Source organism: Trichoderma asperellum, chromosome 1 (assembly GCF_020647865.1).
Source record: "Trichoderma asperellum chromosome 1, complete sequence".
NCBI lineage: Eukaryota > Fungi > Ascomycota > Sordariomycetes > Hypocreales > Hypocreaceae > Trichoderma > Trichoderma asperellum.
The window spans coordinates 5412298-5437372 of NC_089415.1; the positions used below are offsets into that span (position 1 = coordinate 5412298).

At 49.9% G+C, this 25075-nt stretch overlaps 12 protein-coding genes and 1 non-coding gene across 13 annotated transcripts; 7 read left to right on the top strand and 6 right to left on the bottom strand.

The window, feature by feature from the left end:
• Positions 1-316: 316 nt before the first annotated feature.
• Positions 317-2239, bottom strand: DBP8 (Putative RNA helicase). The gene has a single exon (XM_024907775.2). The coding sequence runs from the start codon at positions 2111-2113 to the stop codon at positions 488-490; it is 1626 nt and encodes a 541-aa protein (XP_024762800.1). The 5' UTR covers positions 2114-2239; the 3' UTR covers positions 317-487.
• A 1983-nt stretch (positions 2240-4222) lies between these two features.
• TrAFT101_001681 (uncharacterized protein) lies at positions 4223-7174 on the top strand. Its single transcript, XM_024899721.2, has 4 exons — positions 4223-4834; positions 4911-5651; positions 5713-6374; positions 6436-7174. The coding sequence occupies exons 1-4, from the start codon at positions 4781-4783 to the stop codon at positions 6584-6586; spliced, it is 1608 nt and encodes a 535-aa protein (XP_024762801.2). The 5' UTR covers positions 4223-4780; the 3' UTR covers positions 6587-7174.
• Positions 7013-9514, bottom strand: TrAFT101_001682 (uncharacterized protein). Its single transcript, XM_024899718.2, has 3 exons — positions 9368-9514; positions 9217-9304; positions 7013-9163 (listed from the first exon to the last, which is right to left on the bottom strand). Exons 1-3 carry the CDS (start codon positions 9481-9483, stop codon positions 7166-7168), a joined length of 2202 nt encoding a protein of 733 aa, XP_024762803.1. The 5' UTR covers positions 9484-9514; the 3' UTR covers positions 7013-7165.
• Positions 9515-10300: 786 nt separating this feature from the next.
• Positions 10301-11049, top strand: TrAFT101_001683 (uncharacterized protein; the record flags this gene model as incomplete). The annotated part of the gene is made up of 3 exons (XM_066126391.1): positions 10301-10412; positions 10464-10980; positions 11046-11049. 3 exons carry the CDS (start codon positions 10301-10303, stop codon positions 11047-11049), a joined length of 633 nt encoding a protein of 210 aa, XP_065982492.1.
• Positions 11050-11190: 141 nt separating this feature from the next.
• Positions 11191-11719, top strand: TrAFT101_001684 (uncharacterized protein; the record flags this gene model as incomplete). Its single annotated transcript, XM_066126392.1, has 2 exons — positions 11191-11321; positions 11371-11719. The coding sequence occupies 2 exons, from the start codon at positions 11191-11193 to the stop codon at positions 11717-11719; spliced, it is 480 nt and encodes a 159-aa protein (XP_065982493.1).
• Positions 11720-11937: 218 nt separating this feature from the next.
• PIN4 (Peptidyl-prolyl cis-trans isomerase pin4) lies at positions 11938-12701 on the top strand. The gene is made up of 4 exons (XM_024907776.2): positions 11938-12095; positions 12240-12342; positions 12423-12559; positions 12629-12701. Exons 1-4 carry the CDS (start codon positions 11976-11978, stop codon positions 12644-12646), a joined length of 378 nt encoding a protein of 125 aa, XP_024762805.1. The 5' UTR covers positions 11938-11975; the 3' UTR covers positions 12647-12701.
• On the bottom strand, positions 12697-13639 carry RPS12 (40S ribosomal protein eS12). Its single transcript, XM_024907777.2, has 3 exons — positions 13554-13639; positions 13065-13380; positions 12697-12988 (listed from the first exon to the last, which is right to left on the bottom strand). The coding sequence occupies exons 1-3, from the start codon at positions 13554-13556 to the stop codon at positions 12864-12866; spliced, it is 444 nt and encodes a 147-aa protein (XP_024762806.1). The 5' UTR covers positions 13557-13639; the 3' UTR covers positions 12697-12863.
• Positions 13640-13782: 143 nt separating this feature from the next.
• CRP27 (40S ribosomal protein S22) lies at positions 13783-15031 on the top strand. The gene is made up of 3 exons (XM_066126393.1): positions 13783-13864; positions 14163-14346; positions 14573-15031. The coding sequence occupies exons 2-3, from the start codon at positions 14214-14216 to the stop codon at positions 14830-14832; spliced, it is 393 nt and encodes a 130-aa protein (XP_065982494.1). The 5' UTR covers positions 13783-13864; positions 14163-14213; the 3' UTR covers positions 14833-15031.
• Positions 15032-15400: 369 nt separating this feature from the next.
• Positions 15401-17712, top strand: TrAFT101_001688 (uncharacterized protein). Its single transcript, XM_024899576.2, has 2 exons — positions 15401-17409; positions 17506-17712. The coding sequence occupies exons 1-2, from the start codon at positions 15572-15574 to the stop codon at positions 17555-17557; spliced, it is 1890 nt and encodes a 629-aa protein (XP_024762808.1). The 5' UTR covers positions 15401-15571; the 3' UTR covers positions 17558-17712.
• Positions 17713-17811: 99 nt separating this feature from the next.
• Positions 17812-19839, bottom strand: TrAFT101_001689 (uncharacterized protein). Its single transcript, XM_024902388.2, has 2 exons — positions 19363-19839; positions 17812-19283 (listed from the first exon to the last, which is right to left on the bottom strand). Exons 1-2 carry the CDS (start codon positions 19631-19633, stop codon positions 18076-18078), a joined length of 1479 nt encoding a protein of 492 aa, XP_024762809.2. The 5' UTR covers positions 19634-19839; the 3' UTR covers positions 17812-18075.
• Positions 19840-20038: 199 nt separating this feature from the next.
• On the bottom strand, positions 20039-21413 carry RER1 (retention in endoplasmic reticulum protein 1). Its single transcript, XM_024902389.2, has 4 exons — positions 21132-21413; positions 20962-21079; positions 20555-20854; positions 20039-20494 (listed from the first exon to the last, which is right to left on the bottom strand). Exons 1-4 carry the CDS (start codon positions 21198-21200, stop codon positions 20409-20411), a joined length of 573 nt encoding a protein of 190 aa, XP_024762810.1. The 5' UTR covers positions 21201-21413; the 3' UTR covers positions 20039-20408.
• A 441-nt stretch (positions 21414-21854) lies between these two features.
• TrAFT101_001691 lies at positions 21855-21939 on the top strand. Its single transcript has one exon. It is a non-coding gene; the product is annotated as a tRNA-Gly (tRNA).
• Positions 21940-21977: 38 nt separating this feature from the next.
• On the bottom strand, positions 21978-24850 carry TrAFT101_001692 (uncharacterized protein). Its single transcript, XM_024899602.2, has 8 exons — positions 23804-24850; positions 23554-23728; positions 23398-23497; positions 22786-23333; positions 22640-22734; positions 22522-22580; positions 22385-22447; positions 21978-22320 (listed from the first exon to the last, which is right to left on the bottom strand). Exons 1-8 carry the CDS (start codon positions 24201-24203, stop codon positions 22159-22161), a joined length of 1602 nt encoding a protein of 533 aa, XP_024762811.1. The 5' UTR covers positions 24204-24850; the 3' UTR covers positions 21978-22158.
• Between the last annotated feature and the right edge of the window lie 225 nt (positions 24851-25075).

Here is a 25075-nt window from a genome sequence, read left to right on the forward strand (position 1 = left end):
CCAGCCTGTCTGCTTACTTGTACTTGCACACACACACACCCGGGAGATCAGCTTGTGGGGATGCAGGTTTATTTCACCATGTGTGTGTGCGATGCGCGCGCACTGATATACGTGGGACCTGAACCCATACACATGTAATACATGCTGGCAGTTGGCTCTCTCGCGTGGCGCGGCACCTTATCTTCGTGGTTGTGTGCTGACAGGTTCCCCCTGATCAGAAGTTACCAGACGGCTGGTAATGAGCGTGGCCCATTCTTGCGGGCAACTCATTCTCTCACACGCACTCTGAAACGCATGGGGAGACATAGGACCCTTGAACATCCTCTGTAGAGTATAGAGAGTAAAGACAGCATACGGAAATGGCAACTGTAGTATCAGCAATTTAACTCATGTCACAAACTAATAGTATTCGAGTAGTGACAAAGTGAAGAAAGAATCCGCTTGAAAATTATCAACGCCCTAGTAATGGGTGAGATTATGCTCACATCTATGCCTGAAGTTTCTGTTTCGTCCTCTTTCTCTTGCCGCCAACTTCCCTGCCCTCCTCCATCTCCAGTAATGCCTCTCGCTTCTTCTCGCCCACCAGCTTCAGCGCGTCCCGGATAACTCTCGTCTCTAGGTTGACACCTTCTTCTTCCCAAGCCTCCATCTGCCTGCCAACTCGCTCCTCAATGGCGAGAACCAGATCCACGTCTCGTTGGCCCACAAACGTGACAGCCTCGCCTTTTCGTCCCGCACGAGCAGTACGTCCAACACGGTGGATGTAGTCGTCCGGGTCTCGGGGGATATCGTAGTTCACCACCAAGCTAACTTCTTGGATATCAAGACCTCGAGCGGCTACGTCTGTAGCTACCAAGATCCTAGCTGCCGAGGCTCGGAAGCGAGCCAAGTTATCGGTTCGCTGTCTCTGGGGGAGTTTAGAGTGCAATGACGTAACTCGATGATCCAACAGGCGCAGTAAGTGATGTAGATAATCGGCTGTAGTTGTGCGATTGCAAAAGATGATGACAGACTTGTTGACGTTTGCCTCGGTGAGCAAAAAGACATGTAGATAGTGCTCCTTGTGTGTGATGGGAATTTGAACATGTCTCTGGCTCAGAGTTGCCGGGATTGCAAGCATCTGTGTGTCGACCTCGCAGACAAAAACGGGTGGCTTTCCGGGCCGCTGCGGTAGGTCTTTAAGCGCTCGCACTTCTGGTGTAATAGTAGCCGTGAAGAGGAGCGTCTGTCTTTCGGAAGCAGGTGGTAGCACCGATAGACATTCTTCGACGTCTGGCAGCATACTGCCAGAGCCAGCGGCATGCAAGAGGCGATCTGCTTCGTCAAGAACGACGTAACGAACCCTTCGCAATCCACATATCGTATCCTCTCCAGATGTTCGAATGTGGTCCGCCAAACGCCCAGGAGTTGCAATGATAATGTGTGGTCGTTGAGCCAGCGCAATGGCTTGAGCACGCATATCAGCACCACCCGTTACAAGGATCATCTTGAGGCTCTGAGGGGAGGAGATGGCCTTGAACTGTTCGTAAATCTGAAGAGCAAGCTCGCGTGTTGGCGTAAGGACGACGGCAAAGATGGCGGATGGATCCTCTGCCCACTTCTGGAGAACTGGGACAGCGAAAGCGACAGTCTTTCCTGAACCTGTTCTGCTACCACCAATGCAGTCTCTTCCCTTTAAGATTTCCGGTATACAGCCCTTCTGAATGCCAGTTGGCCGTTTGATGGCCATATTCTCGAGTGATTGAACAAGCCATGGCCGCACGGCCAAGGCAGAAAAGGTGGTATTGGGATCGGTTGGTGCGAGAATGGGGTTTTGAGACTGAGGTTGGGGAATAGCTGCGGGCTTGGCGGTTGGCTTGGCCTCTTCCTTCTTTACAGTGTTTCTTTTTATTCGAGAAGGTGCCGCTATGGAAGACAGTACCAACTTTGGGGTCTTATCGTCATCGTCGTCATCGCTATCATCAATCCCAATATCAAGGTCGAGCGAGGTGCGGCGCCGTTTCCGAGCAGCAGCATTGTCGAGATGATCCGACTCGTCAGAGGAGTTGTCTGAATTAGATGACAGCTCCGGATCCGGAGATCGTTCTGGGAATGCGACGCCTGCTGCAGGCATGTTTGAGGCTTGGAGTAATGCGATTTGCGGATACACTCGCAGCCTTTCGTCGATACCAAAAAAAAATTTGGAATGTCTAAAAAAAAGTTCAAGTTGTCCATTGAATGTGGGGATATTGCCCTGACCGCTTTCCTTGTTAGGACTAGCCTTGAGATCCGCGTCTATTTCTTGCGCCGAAAAGTGGCAGGTGAGACCAAGCTGCCTTAGTGCTAGATGGGTACTCCATAGTACTTCGTCCTTGGCGTAAATGAAGAGGAAAAGCAGTACTACCTAGTTAAGGCACTAAATTGCCCGGATTGAATCATTTTGAGTCTATTTTTAAAAACCAAATCCGCTTCGACCTCGAATCTTCAATCAAGTCCCACCTCTGAAGCAACCAAATCATTCGCTTCTGTCTGTTGCGCGCCATGTCTCTGACGCGGGACTAGTAAGCTGCGAACCAACCAGATCGGCGAGTAGACGCGCGCTTGAAGAAACGCTGGTGCTCAACGCTTATTGGCCCAAGGCGGTCCAGCTCCCTGCGACGCTGCAAGCTGCGCCGCACTTGAAACAGCATCGAGTCAAGCACCTGTGACCAATTTTACCTTTCAGACCAATACGATGGCTGCGCAACGTCTATTTTAGCAATCCTCGTATGCAGAGCCCTGAATCGTTTGTCTGCGGCATGAGACAAGCAGCGGGCTGGCAAAGGCAGGCCAGTTGTGTCAACGCCTGCAGTGCCTGAAATGCTTGGCTGCGTGCAGTGAGCTGTATTGTTCGCCCGCTCAACTGGAACCTCGACCCTAGATACGTTTGCCGAGAGGGCTTCCCAACTCGCCATTGGCCCGCTTTGGTGTCGTGTGTCAGACAGGCAGCCCCGTAGCGTTGATGGGATTCGCCTCGGGCCCGAAAGCTGAGGATATCGAGTGAATGAGATGCAAGCCCACTCCCTCTAGCTGCAGGGTTGCGGCGATGCTTGACTTGGTTAGCCGCTGGTCTTACACTCCACGTGTCGACCGGTTCAGGGTTTTTCCAGACGATCGTCTTATACATACATACAAGTCAGCATGAAGCACATAGCAAAATTCTGGTGCCTGGCATCTGTCTGATGGCTGCGCGACAGCCAAGATCAGCGGCCCTTTTGGCATTAATCTTACATGTCTGGCGGGGATGCGCGCTGCTGACCAGAGATGCAATAAGTACCTACCTATGCCTTAGACAATACACAGCGGTGGTAGTTGTAGGGTAAGCGAGCAACTAGCCGCGCCGGGCTGCGGCGAGAACGGCCGTCCAGAGGCTTGATGCGCCGTGCCGCGCATACAAATCCTGGCAAATGTTGCCGATTCACCTGATGACCCTGGTCACGGTGCACTTGACGGCCGACAATGGGCGGGCATGCTGTGGCTCTGATCGGGAAGCCATTGGTGACACGGCGTGCTGAGTTTTGCCGCATTTAATTTTCTCTCATGATATGATTTGCCCCCTGGATCATCGTCTGCCCTGCCGTCTTTTGCCGACGCCAGCGCACAGTTTTCCGGCGGGATTTGCTTGCTGTGCTTTGGATGCTGATTTGTCCGCTGTCGTCCTCCCAGCTCATCTCAACGGCCAACTCGACGTTTCACCAAGCCCGCAGTCTCAGAACCAGGCGCGGAAACCGGCTCAGACACACCACAGCGCTGCGGGTGCCCCACTCCTCCCTCATCTCCACTGACAGTTAGCGCTGCCAGAGCTCTGTTTGGGGGCCTCATGGAGCCCTACGGGTGCTGTACGTGCAGGCTTGTACAGTGAGCTACTGCTTCCCCACAAGGGCCCCCTGGTCCCGTGGTGCTCACATCAATCCTTTTGCCCAGTGCCTGGCGTCTCCGGCAATACCTACGCCGTGCTCTAGTGGGTGGGTGAGCACGGCACGCAGCACTGTTACGAGTAGTGCCATGTACCATCGCTGTACGGACGCTGTACGGACGCTCTGCCACCGCCTGCGCACAGGGGCTTTCTGCCGCCATGCGCCATGGGCGGTGCCACGCAAACTCCGCTGGGCCGCATACGCAGCTCGAGGCAGCTACATGTAGGTACTTGCCAGGAGGCGCTGTAGCCCACACCTCTAAAACCTCTCGTCCCCGACACAATCAACAGAAAAAAGTACTAGACCCGACGAGCTGGCCATAAGCTTCGTCTCTGCAGCCAACTTCTTATTTTGACAACCACCGTCTGCATCCTTTCGATCGTTTCATTCTGCAATCTTTGTTCCTTCGTGCCCACCGTCCGGCAGCGCTGCTTTTTGTCCTGCTTCGTCGACACGCGCCAGCCGATTATTCCCCTCTTTAGCGGCATCCCCTCACTCGCCTTCGACTTCCCGCCAGGGCCAATAGACCGTGCATGCGAGCATTCGCCGATTCTGCCAGCGCATCGCAAGTCATCTGCCGATATCTGAAAACCTAGCACGGTCGTTACTCTGCACCCGTTGTGTCCTTTGTGCCCTCTTCCGCCCTCGTCGAGCTCCTTGCGCTGCTTTTTATCCAACCGTCGTTGGGTGGTTTCGTTGTGCCCGCGCTGCATCCTCGACTTTAGAAGCGTGGTCTCTTGTGCCTCCCCAACCTTCAGCCTTGCAAAAGGTACCTCCTACCCACCAGCAATTCGCTCGTTTGGATATCACACGACAGCCTGCCTTGACTGGCACCGCTCACCAGAATGGCTGATGCGGCTTCTTCACAATCCCAGGGCAACGAGCCCGCTGCCCAACTGGTGAGTTGCATGCCATCACTCTTTGCCACCCCTGGACTAGCAAAGAAGACAGCTTGACTGACCTGTTCCGCTATAGCATCCCGCCTCTTCTACCGCCTCTGCCGCTCTCCAACCTCCTGCACCTACCCCGATGTCTGTACCGATCATGAACTCTCCAGCCCCCATTCTTCGTCCTGCCATTCCAGGAAACCGGGGCCGTGCGGCGCCCAGATTGGGGCTGGCCATTCCTCCCTCACCAAACGTCAAGCCTGTGGGCAACCAGGCTATTCAACCGCCTGCTAGGCCCCCCCTACCGACTCTGCACCTGGCAACGCCCATGGGCAGCCAGGCCACGCCATATGAACAGCCTCCGAGGTCGCAGGGCATTCAGCCCGGACAGTCTGCTGGCGGTGGCAGCGAGAGCAGTGCAGCGCATTCAAGGTCTGGGAGCTTTGGCCCTCTCGATGGCCGAGCAAGCAACCCCACGTCTGCGGGTTCTCAGTTCTCGGCCCTTTCATTTGCCTCGCAGTTTGGCATCCCTGTAACACGACCCCAAGGAACCCCGGATCCTGTATCGGCCGTCGGTTCCATGTACTCGGAGAGAAGTGAGGGAGGTGTTTCCATGGAGAGAGATGGAAGTTTGCAGGGCCTGGAGGGCTTTGACCGACTAAGCATCGAAAAAGCGAGGAATGCAGATGTTGAAGATTTAGATGACGAGGGGTGGAGGATTGCCAGCTTGGAAAAGCGAATCATTGAGCTGGGCAATCTTGGTGAGGGTGCTGGAGGAGCTGTTACCAAGGCCATGCTTAAAGGTGGCAAGACCATATTTGCCCTCAAGGTAATGACCCTGCAACTGAAAAATTCATCGTACCAAATGACACTGCTAACAATAGTCCTAGATTATCACTACCAATCCTGATCCTGATGTTAAGAAGCAGATCGTTCGAGAATTGGGTTTCAACAAAGAATGTGCTTCTGACCACATTTGTCGCTACTACGGAGCATTCGTTGATCCTTCCACAGCCACCATTTCTATAGCCATGGAATTTTGCGAAGGTGGCTCATTAGATAGCATCTACAAAGAGGTGAAGAGACTGGGTGGGCGTACCGGTGAAAAGGTACTGGGAAAGATTGCCGAGGGTGTTTTGGGCGGCCTTACTTATCTCCACACCCGACGCATTATCCACAGAGACATCAAGCCTTCCAACATCCTGCTGTGCCGTGACGGCGCGGTTAAGCTTTGCGACTTTGGTGTCTCTGGAGATTTTGGAACCAAAGGCGAAGCCAACACCTTCATCGGCACTAGCTACTACATGGCACCAGAACGAATTACCGGCCAGTCATACACCATTACATCTGATGTATGGTCCACAGGAGTTACGCTGCTTGAAGTAGCGCAGCATCGGTTCCCCTTCCCTGCAGATGGCACAGAGATGCAGCCTCGTGCAGGTTTGATTGATCTGCTCACGTACATTGTGAGGCAGCCCGTTCCGACTCTCAAGGACGAGCCCGACAACGATGTATACTGGAGTGACAACTTTAAGTACTTCATTGAATGCTGGTATGTGCCACTTATACCACTTCTATTTAGAATTTGATGCTGACGCTTTTGTGATTTATAGTCTGGAGAAGCAGCCCAATCGCAGAGCTAGCCCGTGGAAGATGTTGGAGCACCCGTGGATGGCTGAAATGCGATCCAAGAGGGTAAATATGGTGAAATACCTTTCCTTTGTATGGGGTTGGGATGAGAAGCAGGTCAACAGCTCTCGATAAAGGGCACGGCTATTAACCCATTTACTAAATCTTACGCACATTTCTGAAAACATTGTACACCGTTCATTGCTGTCGGACCAGCAGGCTGGCCTCGCCGCGCAGCGTATATCATACTGGGGGAGGAGCAAATAAACGAGAAAAGAGTAATTGAGCATGCAAGCTAATCAGACCATTGACAAATCGAATCTTACTACGGTCATGAAGAGAGGGGGAATTGGTGGGCAGCAGCGAGTTTTTTTTTTTTTTTTTGCATACTTCAGAAAGCGAGTATGAAAGCACTTTCACTATATTGGGAAAAGATGATGTGTTTTGTCCATGCTGCAATTCAGAGTTGCCAAGGAATAAAGAGAGGCATCACTCAGCTTATACTTGGATATCAAAGCGCTTGTACATAGCGATTCTTCAGGTCTTTCTACTCTTTTTTATTCAAATTTGTCATCAACATGGCGTGTATATAAGGGATCATTTTTCAGCTGTCCTAACTACCAAAGAAAAGAATTAAGGAAAAAAAAAAAAATATGAAATCCATATCCCAAAAGATCCCATTATAATTATGAGCTACCAAAAAAACTGAGGCTATTAGGATGCATTACTCTCAGGGGGGTCTCCCATGAGTTCCCGCAACGTGACCGTAGCGTAGGCGCTTCTGCCGAGTTGGAATTTGACCACTGCGGCGATCTTGAGCGGCTTGTCCACTTCCATGACTTGTTCTGCGTTTGTAGTCTCTGTTTCTTCGACCTTCTCGATATCAGCAGCAACCTCATCCTGTGAAGTCTGGTTGGACGCTTCGTTTTCTCCTTCTACCTTGGCAACCTTGCTCGGCCTAGCGTCATCTCCATCCTCACGAGGGCGTTTATTATTAGTAGCGGTTTTGCGCTCTGCTTTGATGAGGTCCAAGTCGGTGGGGTGCATCTGCTCTTCGTCATCCGTGTAGGTCTTGAACTCGACGCTTGGCTTGGCGAGAAACCTGTTCATCAGCTTGCGGTAGCGTCCCGGCAGGCTGAATTCACGGCGCATGCGTCGCATCTTGTAGGGATCCAGACTGCCATTCTCTTCGCGGCCCATGAAGTCCTTGTAAAACTCGCCAATCTCGTTATCCGGGTAGATGACGTCGTAGCCTGGTGTAGGGAGAACAATGTCGTAGACAGTATATTTTCCACTTGCAGCCTCCTCCTCGGTCAAAGGCCTGGCCTGGAGAGGAACATCGTCATCATCCTCGACGGGATTTATAATGTCATCGCCGTCTTGATCTTGACCGCTGACTTGGGGAGTGGCTTCAGTTTCGACAATGACAAGGTCGCCCTTGATGACTTTCTCGCCAAAAAGCTCCCATCGTCTGCTTGCAGCGTGATTCCACACGTGGGATTGGCATGCGTGGAGGTACATTGATCGTAGACCTCTGGTGATGTGGATGAGGGCTCCGACAAAGTCTCTTCTGGATTGCTTGCCTTGTCTGTTGAGGTGGCGTAGGACGCATACCTCGGCCGCGAATCTCCTGGGCATGATCTCGATGGCTTTCTCGACGTCCTTTTCGGTTCTGAACAGCATGCAGGCAAGATGACGGTTATACTCATCTCGCTTGGCCGGCTCATTGGGAATACCCTCTGTTTCTGCCTTTTGAGCAATTTCCTCGTCATATGCAAGAATGGCATTGATAGCGCCTTCATAGTTATCCCCCAGAATCAGCTTTCCAACCTCATGTGTTCCGATCTGGTGGGTGCCGAATCGCTGATGCCCAAAGTAGTTGATCCAGCCGTGCTCTGTCATGTGGTCCAAAGCAGATTGAACGTTGGCATGCATCAAGCCAACCTGCTCAGAGATAGGCTTGGCGCTGTCTTCGCCTAGAATTTGGCAATTCTTGATAGTTATGGCAAACTCATTGCCTAGCAGTTGTCCTAGGTGGATAGGGTCCGACTTGTACTCGTAATCACCAGTCGTTATGCCCCAGAGCTTTCCATTGATACCCGCCAGGCTTCTATCCCGCGTGTATCGGACGGAGCAACGCTGGACTGTAGATGCACGTCGATCCTTGGTGCCCGCATAATTTATGACCTGAGGCTTCACCTTCAAAATACGGGCAATCTGGTTGACGGCATCCATGGTATCGCGGTTGTCTTTGAAAAGCGTAAAGTGGAGATACTCGCCAATGGGCTGATCTTCTTGCTTGTTCCGGTTGCGATTGCGGCCGCCCCTACCTCTTTTACCCCTTTTTGTAGGTGCCGAGAAGCTTGCAACGATGGCACCGGCATCGCCAGTGCTTGTTTCTATCCTGGAATTGAAGATCCGTCGAATTTCTTGATGAATTTCACCTCGCTTGAACTTATCATCAATGGGTTCGGAGACGACAGGCTTTTTCCTTTCCGAAGGCTCAGCCTGACCGTCTCGGAATAAGTCCACGAGCTCTTGCGCAAACTTTTCGCCTGCCAGATTGCTAAGAGCTGTCACATCTTCCGCTGGGATTTCAACAATCTCCTTCTCTTGAGGTTCATCCTTGACTTCGTTGGAATCGCCATCGTTAGTGGAGTCTTGCTGCTCTTTGGGAGTATCAGCCTCTTTTACCGGCGCGGCATCCGCTGCCTATCCAGTTGATCAGCATCGACTACCTATGCAATCGGTCTGAGGAAGCCTACCGGTTTGTTTTGGCCATTTAGCCCGACTTTGCGCAGATGCACAACAACGCCGTCTTTCCCAATCTCATTGACCTGGAAATCTGAGAACCTGCAGAGAATGATTAACAACTGGTCCGACGTCACTTATGGGGAAATATGAGGAAGCGCGCACCTCACGCGTAGGTCGCCGACCCATGGGAATCGCAGAGGAGTGGCGCGCTGCGTAATTCCTATTGATTTGGCGTGAGACGCAGTTTGGCGCACGTTATAATGCGCTAGTTCGCTCATGATAATGGTGATGCAGCGATAGAGATGAGAGAAGCAATTGAGCTGAGCCTCACCTTGTGAAATTCTCACCAGACAATACGCTCTGAGCACTATGGGGCGGATTCTGCCGGCAATTATTATGCTTTATATAAAGATAGTAGGCGGTGTGGACTAGGGCGCTTAAGTTTCTTCGTAGCCACCTAAAGAAGTAGGCGGTATCAATGGAGCCGTATGTACCTTGGTCAGCCATTATGCTATTGCAAGCTGCAAACTGAGCAATTCTACAAGGAAGCGATGCAAAAGTGTATTTTCTCAAGTAAAAAGATTAATTACAATAATTTAAACGTTATTGAATTTTTTTTTCTAGTCCGATCATTAAAGTATTTTTTTTAAAAAAAAATACATGCCAAATAGGCGAAGAGCGTTTCAGGTAACTTGAAACTTGTATAGAAAGAGCTACTACTGGAAGTATGTCAATTAATAGTGATTCCTTCTCTACCAGGATGTCGTATCTTTGAATATTTCAGTTTCAATCAATTCAAACTTACACAATCATCAGCTTCGAAACTTATTTAGCTCTGGCCCTCACAGTGTCCCTATTTTAACTTCCTCATCCCCCTAGTTGTAACCTTGCATCGTATCTGCAGAACCTGGAGATAGATATTTGTTATTCTCGTATAAATATCTAACATCCTATGTGACTTTGATATCAGGTTGAGATGGGCATGAGAAACACTTGCTTGCCTTGTGCTTTATCCATATTCCATCTCTTCTAAGACAACAGATGAAATACAGAGCTGGAATTTGAGTTCCTCCTCACGGAAACACACTCGACAAAATGCCCCGACGATTAAGATGGCTCATTCCAGCTGTTCGTTTTGCTACCGAATCGCGACCATCCTACGCGGATTCGGACTTGGAGCTGGAGGAGAAACGCCCTGAACATGCAGGTATGTTCTTAGAAATGACAACCGCATATGTTCTCTTGCTAACCTTATCAGATATTTATGACGCGCTATCACCCATGGGTCTGATTGACCCTGGGAGTAGGCGTCTGAGTGAGCACAAGCTTCTAGAGCTGTCTGATGACATCCGGGCTCATCTCCTTGAGGACGCTTCTCTGGGCGACAGTGCAGAAGTCGTCAAGAGAACTCTCCGTGAGCTGGTAAGAGACGAGAGTGGTGCCATGCCTGTACTGGATTTTGCTACCATTCAGAATGCTCGACTAGATAAGCTGCTTTCCGATATATTGGCTCTTGGCCATCAGCAAACATCGCTTCACCCTCGACCGCGCATTGATACCTTGACGGCAGAAAGATTGCAGAGACTGTGGATGGCTAGATTTCGTGAAAAGTATTTCAACATTGATCAAATCCGGCATCAAAGCTTATCCAAGACCGGTAGACTAAAAGATGTGACGTTCAACAATGCAGCTACGGACAACTGGGAGTTGTGGCAGGCAGAGAATTGTAAGACTCTATCAGGGCTTGAATCAAATCTTCAGTTCAAACCAGGACAGTAAGATCCACGAAACAGAGGTTATCTTGGTTGAGGTCGATATGCTGACAAATGCGACCCTTCAGTTAGTGGCTGAACCTGGCATGTGCGTACCGAGATGGCATTGTAGGAAGTACTTGCGAAACTCCAACAGAAGGGAGATACGGGGTTTCCTCACTCCCACTGCTGACAGGGCGGGAAGAAGTGGTATCCACAGACACAGTTCGCTATATGCGTGAAGCAAAGCTTTCTGAAACGCATATTTCCTTGATATCTCACGTTGGTTCTCAAATACGCATCTTGAGAGGCCACCGACTCAGAAGCCCGCTCTCACCAAAGGCGGGCATACGATATGATGGATTGTAATTTTGATCTTCCAATAATCAGTTACGCTTTCTAATGGTGGTGTAGATACATAATTCGACAATACGGCCACAAGCAAAACCCGCAGAATCGACTGCATCGCATCATTGTGACGTTGGAGAGAGTTGCGGGCCAGCCAAGCATGACCAATCTCGCCAAGGTCCCTCGTCCATCACAGATGGATGACTGGGTGCTGTTTGAGAAATTTGAAGGCGAAACGATCCGACAGAACCATGGAGAGCAAAGCTTTCTGGATTGGAAAATGATGAAGGCACAGGAAAGGATGGAGCGGCGGCAATGGAGACGCGCACTCGAGGTTGGAGCTGCTTTGACCATGGCTCGGCGTGCCAGGTACAGCTACGGAATGCGGGACTTGGGGATAAAGGAGAAGACCTAGATCAGTATCTCTGGACTGTTGCAATACGACGTATCTCTTCTCAAACGAGAGAACCTATTTTGTGCATCGCTGGCAATTGTGACCTTTTTTTATATTCTCCTTGGAAATGATGGCAAGATGAAGTACCAAATGGGGTTCAGCCATGCCTAACTCGAGCTTTTTAGGAGGGGCTTATTCAGTGGCGGGGCTCATACAACTGAAGAAAGACTTCACTCATACATCGTATCAGCGAATTCACATACACAAATTGCCAACGATGGGGAAAAACGACAAGAAATCCGGCGACAAAGGCGGCGCCAAGGGAAAGGGGACCGAAGGTAAAGAGTCTGGAGGAAAGACTAAGGGAGCCATGTCTATCAATGTTCGACACATTCTGGTATGTCCAAGGAGGAGGCTCTGATGAGACCATTGTCAAATAGCATCTGGCTCTACGTTTTTCTTACTAGTTCATCATTTTTTATTTTATTCATTTTAATTGTTTTGGTTGAGAGGTGACATCATCGCTAACATAAGCCAAAAGTGCGAAAAGCATGCGAGGAAGGAAGAGGCTCTTCTGAAGCTGAGCGAGGGTGTCAAATTTGACGAGGTTGCACGGACCTATTCCGAAGACAAGGCACGACAAGGTGCATCTTTCCTTTCTCTATTCCGGTGCTGTTAAAGCTGGCCTGCTGATATTTTTTTCTTTTCGTTTTCTTCGCTGCAGGAGGTTCTCTAGGATGGAAGACAAAGGGCAGTCTGGACCCCACGTTTGAAGAGGTTGCTTTTTCCCTACAGCCAAGCACTACGAGCAGTCCTATAATTGGAGAGGCCAAGACGCCGTTTGGCTATCACATCATAATGGTGAGTTTGTGATACTCTACTCATATTCATTACTGGAGCATTTCGTGGTGTTCACACTGGACTGTTTAGGTCGAGGGGCGCAAGTAAAAAAGGGTGCATGCAGATATCACGAAATAGTGCAAAAGAGAGCCAGCATTTTAGATGATTCTTTGAGTTCCGTTTTTTTTATTGTTCCCATCATGCAATGTGGCCATGATACAAGGCCTAGAGTACAACCCTAAAGGAAAAGTCGTTTTTTTACGCGTCCTGAAAAGAAACCAAGACCGCACCTCTATACCCCATTAAATCAACGCCGTCCATACCCTTACTGGGAAGTCTGGAAGTAGTTCAGGATGATGGAGCGCTCCTGAGACTCCTCACCCCAGTCCTTGACAACGACGCAAGAGCAGTTGACAACCTTGCGGGCGTTGCCCTCACGGTCCAGAACGCCTAAAGAATTGTAAGTAACTTGTCCTGAACCAATTTCTCTTCCGTCTTCTTCGGATTCAGCGGGGATATCACATACAGAGACCGGCCCACTCGCCGAGCTGCTTGCCATCGGGAACCTTGATCAGAGGGATCTTGTGCTCATTGCAGAGAGCAATGACCAGCTTCTTGTAGGCCTCCTCCTCGCAGTTCTCGTTCAGGACGCACATGTGAGCCTGGCGACGGTCCAGAGCCTTGGAGGCTTCACGGAGACCGCGGGCGAGACCGTCGTGCATGAGAGCGAGCTTGAGAACACCCTTCAGGGCGTCCAGAACGGACATCTGGCCCTTGGGGGCATCTCCAGAAACTTCGACTTCCTCGACGACCTCGGGGGCGTTGTTCTCTTCTACGTCCGACTTTTTCGTGGGAAAAAAAAATGCCTGCGTTAGCGCTATGTTTCTGCGTTTAGAGGGGGTAATTTCGCAATCGACAAGATCCAGCGAGGGGCTCATTTTTTCTCGTTGATTCAGACAGAAAAAGAGCATCGATCCGGCATTGGCAATTCTGCGAAACTGGGTGAGAAACTCACCATCTTGTTTGTTGTTCTCGTCGGGCGATCCTCGAAGATTAATTGATGTGTGATGAACTAGTGACGGGGGTTTTTGCGTCGTGCGCGACAGTTGATAGTAGGAGTTGAGAATAACGGGGATTTGCCTAAATCCAGAGAGTGCGTACCCTTAGGGCATTTTTACGCGCACGGACCACCAGGGCACACAACGCACCAACGGCACAAGGCTGGCTCCATAGCAGCGCCCCGTCTAGGTTTTTTTTTTCTATCTCCGCTGCACCTCTCAGCTCGAACCTCACTTTCCCACCCGAGCCAGTCAAACTTCCAAAGAGGTATGTATGGTCTACTTCAACGCCAACAGCGACTTCGGCAGGGCGAGATGACGCCTTTTATCGTGGCTGGGGACAGCAATCATCAGCGTCGGCCCCGATGAGCGACAATGCGATGAACGCGCGATGCATCAGCCATCATGCTGTTCCGTTTGGCGCATTCACGGCTTGGCTGGCGTCTCTTGATACGCTGCCTCCCCTCCGGCAATGAGCAGGCTGAACCCTCGTCGACGGATCGCTGAGGGCACTCTCCATGTTCAGAAGAGCCACCCCGAGTCTAACATGCATTGTCCATTGGTAGATACCTCATTTCCCAAACTCGACTTGAGAATCTCCTGTCAATACCGCCAAAATGGTCCGCACTTCCGTTCTCCACGACGCCCTCAACTCCATCAACAATGCCGAGAAGTCCGGCAAGCGCCAGGTCCTGATCCGACCTAGCTCCAAGGTCATTGTCAAGTTCCTCCAGGTCATGCAGCGCCACGGTACGTTTGATGATGGAATTATATGCGACTTGTCCTCTTCCCTTTCCTCCCCTCCCTTTCGGCATGATAACTAGGGCTACGATCGATACCGCACCACGGTCCAGCCCCTATAAGTTGCCGATATATTATCCTGCGGTGGATTTTCAGAAGATTTCTAAAATTCATTCATCACATTAAAAGTCGCTTGAGGTCTTCCGCAACATTTTGCTAATACTTTATCTTTCAGGCTACATTGGCGAGTTCGAGGAGGTCGATGACCACCGCTCCGGCAAGATCGTCGTTCAGCTGAACGGCCGTCTCAACAAGACTGGTGTCATCTCCCCCCGCTACAACGTCCGTCTCGCCGATCTCGAGAAGTGGGTTGTCAAGCTGCTGCCTGCCCGTCAGTTCGGCTACGTTATCCTGACCACCTCTGCTGGTATCATGGACCACGAGGAGGCCCGCCGAAAGCACGTTGCCGGCAAGATCATCGGCTTCTTCTACTAAAAAATTGGCGATGAGAGAGAAATAAAAAAAACCATTTTGAGGCATTCTCGGCGTTTCAATGGTGATCGCGGTAACAGTGATCAGCGTCCTTTGATTTATACCCGGATAGTCACTTTTTAGCGTACACTTGGCAATAAATCATACACGAGAGAGCCCAATCTATTTGACCCGCCGATTCATTTGTGATGCTGTCCATATTGAAGATTTTCTGGTGACGTAACTTGTTTATCTATCAAGCTCAAATGATGTGCTATCTACAGCCATTTTAGCTGTGTTTACTGAATTTCAATCGAATACAAGTAAATATGAAAAAAACAAGGCTGTATATCAATTTTGTGGCTATAATGGTTCCTTTATAAGCTTCTAGATTATCTAGATTGGGCATCTTCTCACCTTGAGATGTTGCTGTTGCTGCTTGGTGCTTAATTAAGTAAGCATCCAATTACATGCTATAGCTACCTGCCACTAACTGCGCTTCTCCATTAGCAGCAGTCCCCACTCACGGACGGCCCAACTGGTTGCTGTCGGCGCCTCCTGCACAAAAGTAAACAAACCTGGAATCATTATTTTGCTTGTTCCAACGGCAAATCTCTTGCTGGCTTGCCATGAATTTCTCATTTTTGGAATAGAGAGTTGCTAGGTTGCGTCTCCCTATGGCATAATTGGCGCTATTTTTTTTCTTTCCTTTTTGGCTTTACCTTTTCTTGGGAGTGAGATTGTCTCAAAGCCAGACTTCAAGATGCGGCGGCGTCCGTATTTCCTTGTTGTGGCTGTTTTGCTCTTTTGTTACTGCGCATATATTATCTTCAGCTTGCCCAACGAGCATTTCGATGCCCTGGTCACTCCTCTCTCGCAGCCTCACCAGCAGCAACAGCATGACCAGCATCGGCTCCAAGCAGCTGCGTCGTCGTCGTCAACAGCGCCAACAAAGCCAAAGCCCACCTCACCACCTCCAGTGGTCTGGGAAGACTTGCCGGTTGTGACGGGAGGGCCGAAGCCAAAAGCAGCCCCTGATGCGGCGTTACATCCCATCATCCATCTTGCCAAAGATGCGCACAAGGAATTTTCGGAATTGAAGAAGCGACAGTCCAAGTCTCTGGAGGAGGCCGTCAAAGAGTATCGCAGGCGATATGGCATGCCCCCTCCTCCACACTTCGATAAGTGGTATGAATTCGCCGTAAACAACAATGTGCAGTTGATTGACGAATTCGACATGATTCATGATATGATGATACCGTTCTGGGGCCTTCAGCCCAAGACTATTCGTGCAAGAGTGACAGAGGCGCTCGGCTATGACAATGGATTAATTGGGGTCGCTATACGAGACGGTGGAATTACACACATGGAGCATGGATTCGAGTGGCAGAGGGAGGCCACCAAGGGAATGATGGAAAAGTTCAAGCAGCACTTGCCAGATATGGATTTGGCTTTTAACGTTCACGATGAGCCTCGTGTGGTGGTACCCCACGATGATTTGAACCGACTTGTCAGTAAAGCCAAGAATGAAAATATGGCTGCTTTGAGTACGAACAAGAAGCTCGTCAACGAGTTTTCAAAATCATCTGACCTAAACGACGGCCAAACATTCAAAGAAACGAAGCTATCCCGGTTTAGCACTATTCAATACCAATCGACATGGGCAGACTCTCGTATGTCCTGTCCGCCCGATAGCCAAGCCAGAATCCTCGAAGATGAGCGTGCAGACGACTTGAGCAGATACGGAATCAGTGATCTTGCCTTCATTTACAACACAACTGCCATGTCTGACATATGTCTCACGCCTTCTCTAAGCTCAACATATGGCTTTTTCGACCGCCCTAATTCTTTCAGAGTCACCCATGATCTACTGCCCATATTCTCCCAGTCCAAGGTGTCGTCTTATGGGGATATTATATACCCGTCTCCATGGTATTGGTATAAAAAAGTGGCTTACAACGAAACCAACGACATGCCGTGGGATGAGAAGGAGAGCAAGCTCTACTGGCGAGGTTCTACTACGGGAGGATACAGTCGCAACGGCGGCTGGAGGAGGCATCACCGCCAGCACTTTGTGCAAAAGATCAACTCCAGAGAGCAAGCCAAGGTGATGACCAACAGTGGTGGAGCTGGAAATCCTAAATGGGAGGCCAAGGAGGTCCCCCGTGGGGAATACCAGAAGCTCATTGACGTGCATTTCTCTCACGTTGGCCAATGCGACCCCGGAGACTGTGAAGCGCAACGAGAGTTTTTTGACGTCGTTGACCTGGTTGATCAGCAAGATGCCTGGGGATATAAATATCTGGTCGACATAGACGGCAACGCCTTCTCTGGCCGCTTCTACGCCTTTCTGCAGAGCAAAAGCTTGACGTTTAAGCTTGCTTTGTTCCGTGAATGGCACAACGAATGGCTCAAGCCGTGGGTACATTATGTGCCGCTGAGCCTCCAAGGGGAAGATTGGCTTGAAGCAGTTCGTTTCATCAATGAAGACAATGAGGGATCAACCGAGGGGCAGAAAATTGCCAAGGAGAGCCGCGAATGGGCCAATAAAGCGGTTAGAAAAGAGGATATGGAGGCATGGTTTTTCAGACTGCTTTTAGAGTGAGTTCCTTCTTTCCCTTTGATGTGGACTTTCTTTTTCCAAAATGTTTGGTAAAGATGTAAATTCTTTCGTTTGTACTGACATTCACTTTGCAGATACGGACGGGTGATTGACGATAATAGAGCAAATCTTGGGTATGATATATGATTGGGCGGCACGAATGGGAAAGCGAGCATTAATATACTAGGCGTTTATATGAAAATGATACCATTGTTTGTTAAAAAATACCTATCTATACACATATAGTAGTACACCATCAATTGGAGCAAATACGAAAGAAAATAGCGAAATCTTTGACCGCAGCATCTTTTGCAATCAAATATTTGTTCCATAAGCACCCACCACCACGACATACCATGATTGTTCTTCTTTCACCAAATCATTTACTTTGGCACATGAGAGGGCCACATAGTTTCATTAATACCGAGATCTATATACCTGATAGTCACCTATCCCACATGCACCAGCAACCATCCTCGCATGCCCATTTCCCCCCTCTGTGTTCTTTGAAATAAATGAAAACATCGCTTTTGAAAAGTCAATTTTCCCAAAAGATAAAAAGGATTTTAAATTTGATAAAAAAAAAAAAAAGAGAGCCACTTCATTCAAACACGGATGAGCAAAAACAGCCCAAACATTGAACCTCATCCTTCCCGTTAGCAAGTCTAGTCTTCGTCCTCATCTTCATCACCCTCCGCATCACGATCCGCAGACGGAGACCGCTCTTGGTATTTCTCAACCGGGCTGGAAGCTCCGTTACGATCGGCTTCTTCGCCCTCAGCATCGCCATCCGCATCAACATCGCCCTCCTCGATGGACCGCTCGACGCCGCGATGCAGTTCTTCCTCTTCGTCCTGATCCCAGCCCATAGGATGCCGTGCGTACATCTTCATGGCGGCCCTCATCTCCTCTGTCGGGTCATCAACCGTGAGATCCAGCTGGTCAACCACTTGCGGCTCATCGTCCTCAGCAAGGCCGTAATTCGTACGTGCAATGTTTCTGGTGCGTTGGGGACGGATAGTAGATCTCTGCATGATGGGGTAGTAGAAGACAGCCTTTTGGCTGGAATCGGTCTCCTTCTCATTGATGGAGAGGATAATTTCATCTTCGTATTTGGTAGGGTGATCGAGCTCCGTCTCCTGAGCGGTCTCGTATGCCCTGATCCTGTTGAACTGGAAGTATCCTCCTGTGTCTCCCCTGTGGGTATACAAGTCCTCGTCGTCATGGTCGGCGTCGTCGACGTCAAACTTGCGGCGGAAGCGGTCAGCATCGGCACGAGTCTGGCCAAGATAGAAGTCATAATTCATCAAGTTGGCCGGCTTGGGGTTGTTGACTGGATCCTGATTATAGGCCTCTGCGGCGGCCTCGAGGGCCGCTTCCTCGGCCGCCGTGCGGTCTATCGGCCGGAACAGGCCGCTGCGGAGACGATTATCATACTCGTTGGAGCTTGAGACGGGATTCGTAAGGAATTTGATGGTAACGTAAGCACCAGAATCGGGAAACGCGTCCAGATCGGGCACCAGAGGCAGAGCATCGACGAGCTTGAGGTGCTTCTTGGAGGGATGCTTGATGCGCTTGGGGTCCTTGAGATCCTGCTCCGCAATCTCGAAGCCCTTGTCGATCTTGCGCTTGATGGCCTGCGGAGAGTCGGCGGCGGGTTCTGGCCGCTTGGCTGGTCGTCGAGACTTGGCCAGCAGGGCCCGGGGGTGGTTTGCCTCGAAGCGTTTCGGGATTAGGGACGAGATGTACTCGGTTCGGCGGAGGAAAGAGACGTTGGCCTCGGCAACCTTGGGCTTACCAAGGGCGGCAATAGGTCTGAGAAGAGCTCGATCGTGCGGGTGGAGGGCTAACGGCTGTGACGGAGCTTGGATTGCTGCGAAGTCATCCCCAGTCAGATCCAACTCAAACGTCAAACTACCCATGCAAGAAGAATCAAATCAAATGACACTCACATCGTTCATCTCCATCAAACACGCCCGGCATTCCCACCAAGTCGAGCGGCATGCCCAGTTCTGCATCAGCCTCGATATTGAGCGGCTGCTCTCGCGCCAGACGTGATGCAAACCCTGGCGTCGTGTATTGGCCGCTTGCGAGGCCGGTGTTGGGGATGTCGAGCAGCTTCGGAGGATTGGGCGGTGGAGGCAGAGTATTTGAGAAGCGGATTCGCGCGATGAAGTCCTGGTGAATCACGCGCTCGCCCGAGCGAGCTCCTGAGGACGACATCCTGTGTCCCTTTCTCGGCTGGAATTCTCCGGCTGACTTGCTTCGTCGATGCGGTGGAGGGTTAGGCAATTGGGGCCGCAATTATGGACTGGTCGCACAATGGGTTTCGGTGCCTCTATCGCCAATTGCTGCTGTAAAAGGCGATTTGAGGATGTGGCGGAGTGTCGGCGGTGATGGAGGAAGAAAAATGATAGTCGCGCGCGGCACAAGGCGAGAGCCCTGCGAGGCTGTCAAATCTGAGGCCAAGCTCTGCGGTTCCCCACCACGCGACTTTTGTACAACCAGACGAAGACCAGCCATTTCAGAGTCAAACTAAAGGCCTTTTGCAGCTTGTAAAAATTGAAAAAATAAAAAATAAGAAAACAAAATGCTGAGAATAATATTAAAATGATTTTTTTCTTCGTCTCCGAGGCGCAAAAAAGTATTTCATTAAATTAAAATATAATAGGCAGCTAGCTCTCTTTGAGAGTTCGTCTCCAAGACCTGGTTCCCATGCGATTCCGTATCAGTCATACCTGGTCTAACCCATCCATCTACGCCTTTGAAGCATTCATCGATAGGCCCTCAATCGCTTTTTTGTAATCCCTTTTGGAAGCCCATCTGTTGCCATACACTCGTCTCTTGCATTCAGCCCACCGCGCACTCTGGCACGCTGTGGGCACTGGCAATCTGTTACATGACTAAAAGTCAACCCATTTAAAAACTCCATCTCCAGTGTCCATTTCGAGTCTCTAAAGGAGAGACTTTGTCTCTAAGCGGTCGCTATGCAATCTGCTTACGATCGGTCCTTGTTGTATGATTTCTTGCCAACGGAAAATGGCACATAGCGATACTTGATCATGTGCTGGATTTGTCGACGCACTGCAAGATTTCGGTTAGCATCTCAGTGACAGGCATAGTATTGGAGAAAGGGGCTCTTACTGGTCAGGACAAAGAGAATCAGCCAGTACATGACCAAGACGGGCCAGAAAACAGGGACGTCGAAGATGGCGAACCAGGTGCAGACAAAGGCAATGCCAATGGCTCTGGTTGCCCAGTACCAGAACTTGAATTCGGGAAGACGTCTGATGAACGGCTTGAATTCTTCGTCTCGGTTGGTCGGGAGGGTGCCGACAGAGCCATCTTCCATCTCGTTATCCAAGGCGTCGCTCGAAGGGTCGAATTTCGGCTGAAGGAAGGCCAGGAAAAGGTTCAGAAGATAGATTCCCAAGGCATAAGCGACTGATGCGTGCAAATTCTTGTTAGCTTCGCTTTTCTTTTTCACATTCTCCTTCTTTGCTCTCCCGTCGGACTGAGAGACGCAGATTGGGGATGGAGCCACGACTTACCAATGTACCATCCCTGCGCAACGAAAATGCGTAGGAAGAACACCAGCAGACCCACGCCTGTGCCAACCCATCGGTATGTGACATATGGGGTTGACTGATCCAAGATCGCTTGGTATTGCTGGTCATAGTTAGCACATGTAAGCCCGGGAAAACGCAGCCGGGAGGCCTACTCTCTGCAACTTGGTGGTATGGGCTGTGACGGCCGCGAAAGGGGTCTGTTCGGGCTCTGGCGCATCCATCGTGGCGGGTGTAAATCAAGTCGCCTTGGAGAGGAATCGGAGTGAGGCTTTGATAAAGATGGAGGGTGAAGCGAGCGGGTTGCCGCGCCAATAATCGCACAGTCCGGACAACTGAATGGGCGAAAGAGAAGTTGATGGAACGCAGAAGGGCTGCTTTATCGCGAAACGGGCTGATCCGGCGTGGGGCGCAGTGCCAGCATGTGCTTTGCGTACGCTTCTCGGTCGAATTCAGCCACGTAAGGCTTGACCCCTGGCCGGTAGCGGATGCAGGCCGAGGTTTTGCCGGTGCCTGCAGGAACTCCAGGTACGGAGCAACAGGACAGTTTCTCCGGGGCCCATTAAATAAATGGTGATCTTCAAAGCAAGACAGCGGCCTGAAAGGTACGGAGCACTTTGCAACATTAGCTGTTGTTCTGGGTGTTGCTCGACGGCGCGGCGCAGTGCTTGGGAATTAAAAAGGTCTAATCACAAATGCTCGATTATGTAAGTATACCTCAACATATGGGAGAACCAACATCTACATGACTTTTGCGCCGCTTGTGCTCTGTGGTGCCATCGATCGGCTGCATTGGCTTCGTCTTAGTTGCAAGCAACTTTATATATTGGAACGCTCGCCGCTTAGTCCCGTCAGTGGGTCAAAACCTATCACAATAAGCGTCATTGGTCTAGGGGTTAGGATTCAACTCTTCCATTAACCAATTGAAAAGTTGAGGCCCGGATTCGAGTTCCGGATGACGCATTTTTTGCTTGCAGTAAAGCTGCTTCAAATTTTTTTTTCTCTTTCTCTTCTCGCTTCTTTCTCTTTTGTATATTAGTTAGATTTGTCACATTGTCACATATTTCAAGTAAATACGTCACAGTCCCTATTCTCGCACACCTCATCGGGCAGACGCAAATGTATAGAAGCATATGCAAGCCTAACTCATCATCAATACCATATCTCACGTATTATACCCCATTATACCGTGCTTTCTTCGACATGTGCCACTTCCTCATCAAAATCACCCTTCTTCGCCTGCAGCTGAGAGAGCACTGCTGCTGCGATACCAGTTGACGCGCCGCCACCCACCTTGGCTTCGTCGCCGTCAAAGTATTTGGCGATTTCCTCCAACGGAGTGTTCTAACACGAAAAGAAAATGTTGTTAGTAGATTTAAAGACTAAAGTGGAGTATGCAGAAGTATACCTTTGTTTCAACCCAGAGGAAATATACGACGGTGAAAATAACACAGAGAAAGACATCGTAGAACTGTCACCCATTGGTATTAGACAGGTAATTATAACTGGAAGCCCAAGGAGGGCTTCTATAGCGCTCAAACTTACAATATAGAATCTCCATCCCTGAGATTCGATACCCACAGGGTTGATGTACTGGTTGAGCACTAATCCAAGTGGTTAGCAAGGAAATGGCTTTATATATATAGTGAGTGCAAGTACTCACAGTTTGTGCTGACTCCGAAAAACGTAACGTTCAAGCCCTTGGCGCGGATCTCATAAGGCAAGATCTCAATGGGATACGCCAGAAGTAGGCCTTGCCTATACAAATCGTAAATATGACGCAGCATCCCAAAAAGTCCTTCGACTTACCATCCGCAGTTGAATGCCGTATAGAACAAAAAGATCATCACAATCACTCCCTTGGCATCGGCGCTGTCTCCCGTGATGTTGTACCGCGCTGAAAGTATAGTCCATAACACAAAGCATATAATCATCGAGCCTGTGCTGCCCAGCGCCATCTTTCTCCTACCAATTTTATCAATATTGAACGAGGCCCAAATAGCAACGATGAAGTTCCAAATCTGGAGCCCGCCATTGAGACCAGCTTGCTCAGCGTTCTTGGTGATGCCAATCGTCTCCAGCACAGGGACGAGATAATACGAGACCAGGCCGTTACCGCACCACTGTGAGAAGAAGCCTTGCAAGTAGCAAATGAGGGTGCGCTTGCGATTGCCTGGTGTGCGGATCAGTTCGAGCCAGCCGCTCTTGGAAGAAAATTCTTGCTCTAAAGCGAGAGTCTCCTTGATCTCGGTGAAAGAAGTCTGAACAAAGTCGGTACGTTCACCGTTGCCATGGAACTTGACCAAGACTTCGAGGGCTTCATCGTGGCGATCTTTGGCAATAAGAAAACGCGGGCTCTGGAGAGAAGTTTCCCATGTCAAAGTGGAACTTGAAAAATACCCTTGGAGCAAATCTACTAACCTCTGGTAATAGCCAGATGAATACGATCTGCACAATGGCAGGGAAAGCCTGAATAATGGAGGGAATGCGCCATGCCCAGTCACTGTCGATATTAATCGTTCTGCTTAAGTTAGCCTTCTTTCCATCCTTTCAATACTCATAAACGGCGTTACATACCCAAAAGTCACCCATGCAGCAACAATCGATCCGAAATACCACATCGAGTTGTACACTGCAGTAATTGTGGCTCGATGTTGCGTGTGAGCCAGTTCAGTCACTATGAGAGGTGCGCTCCCATGATCTATCATGACTCCAAAGCCAAGAATAAATCTTCCTGCGACAAACATGCCGACTGCGACATGGCAATCACAAGAGTCAGCCTACGTTATGAGCATGGGAAAAGGGGGACGGGCTTTTCTCTTCTCACCATCTATACTCGCGCTCTGAATCGCCACCCCAATTATCGCAATGATGCTGCCAATAACGATTCCCCATCGTCTTCCCAGCTTATCTGCAATTGTAGCAGGGAATGGAAAGGGAACCACGGCCAGAAGCTGTCCCAGTCCAAAAGCCAAGTTGTAAAACGCCAGTAGCGAGCCACGAGGATGATGAAAATAATCCTGCCACTGCCCACTCGTCTGCAGAGCGTTCATCATGGAGCCATCGTAGCCGTTGACCATGGACGTCATCAGGGGCACGAGAAGCAAGAGATACAGGCGTCGAAGTCCCGGCTCGCGCCACCATGTTACCTTTGGAAACTCTTTGTTGGCGAGCGTAAAGGTATTAGACGGCGGAGCCGATGGCTTGAGGGCATCGAAGAACTTCATTGTAAAACAGTGCCTTGATCTCCTCAATTTTTCAGGATTGGGGGAAAAGGCTGTTGGTCGGCAACAGGTTGGGAAGAGATGGAGGGAAATTCATATATGTTGGTTACCTCTCCGCGGCCATGACCGGGGTCTACATATACATGGAAGGATACTTGTAGTGCAGACAATCAAGTTAAAAGAAAGGGAGGGGAAGCATCTCCCATCTTCCTTTCCTCGTCATCAGGCCACTAATTGAATGAACTCCCCATGATTCTCAAGACTTGGGATTATCGACGGCGCCTTTAGCATCAAAGAAACCAATTCTTAGTCCATGTAAGTGGGGGAAGGGGAACGCCCTTTTTAAACCGACTAGCCGTAATATCTCAAAAATTTCTAGTTGGAAACCGAAGCCAGAGTTGAACTTTGTTTTCTTGGGCAAGGGGATCGTCATTGTATATACCAAGAAGAGATATTATCTAAATGCCGAAGTCGCAGAGACTCGAGGTGTTTTGCCCGGATATATTCTTTCATTGTATGTACTAGGTGGTATAAGCTCATGCTCATCGCGCGATCGGCCTTTTAGACGTTTATCCTGCTTATTGTTTTAGAGGAAACGCTAACCTTACAGAATCTGGGGGATGAGCATTGAAAACTGGAGAGAGTCTGGAGAATGCTGGACGGGTGGAATTTGAAGTGCTTTAGCCGGTGAGGGGAGCTGGCGGCAGTATCTGGACATGGCTCGTCGCGTTAGCTCCTCCGATCGCCAGCTCGGCTATTTCCCCAAATCGTTCCGTAGGCGAAGGTGCACATGGAATAACACCCTGATGGTAACATCGTCACATTAGAATCACTTCCCTGTATGATGTCGCCTTGAGAACCCGCGGGGTAACAAA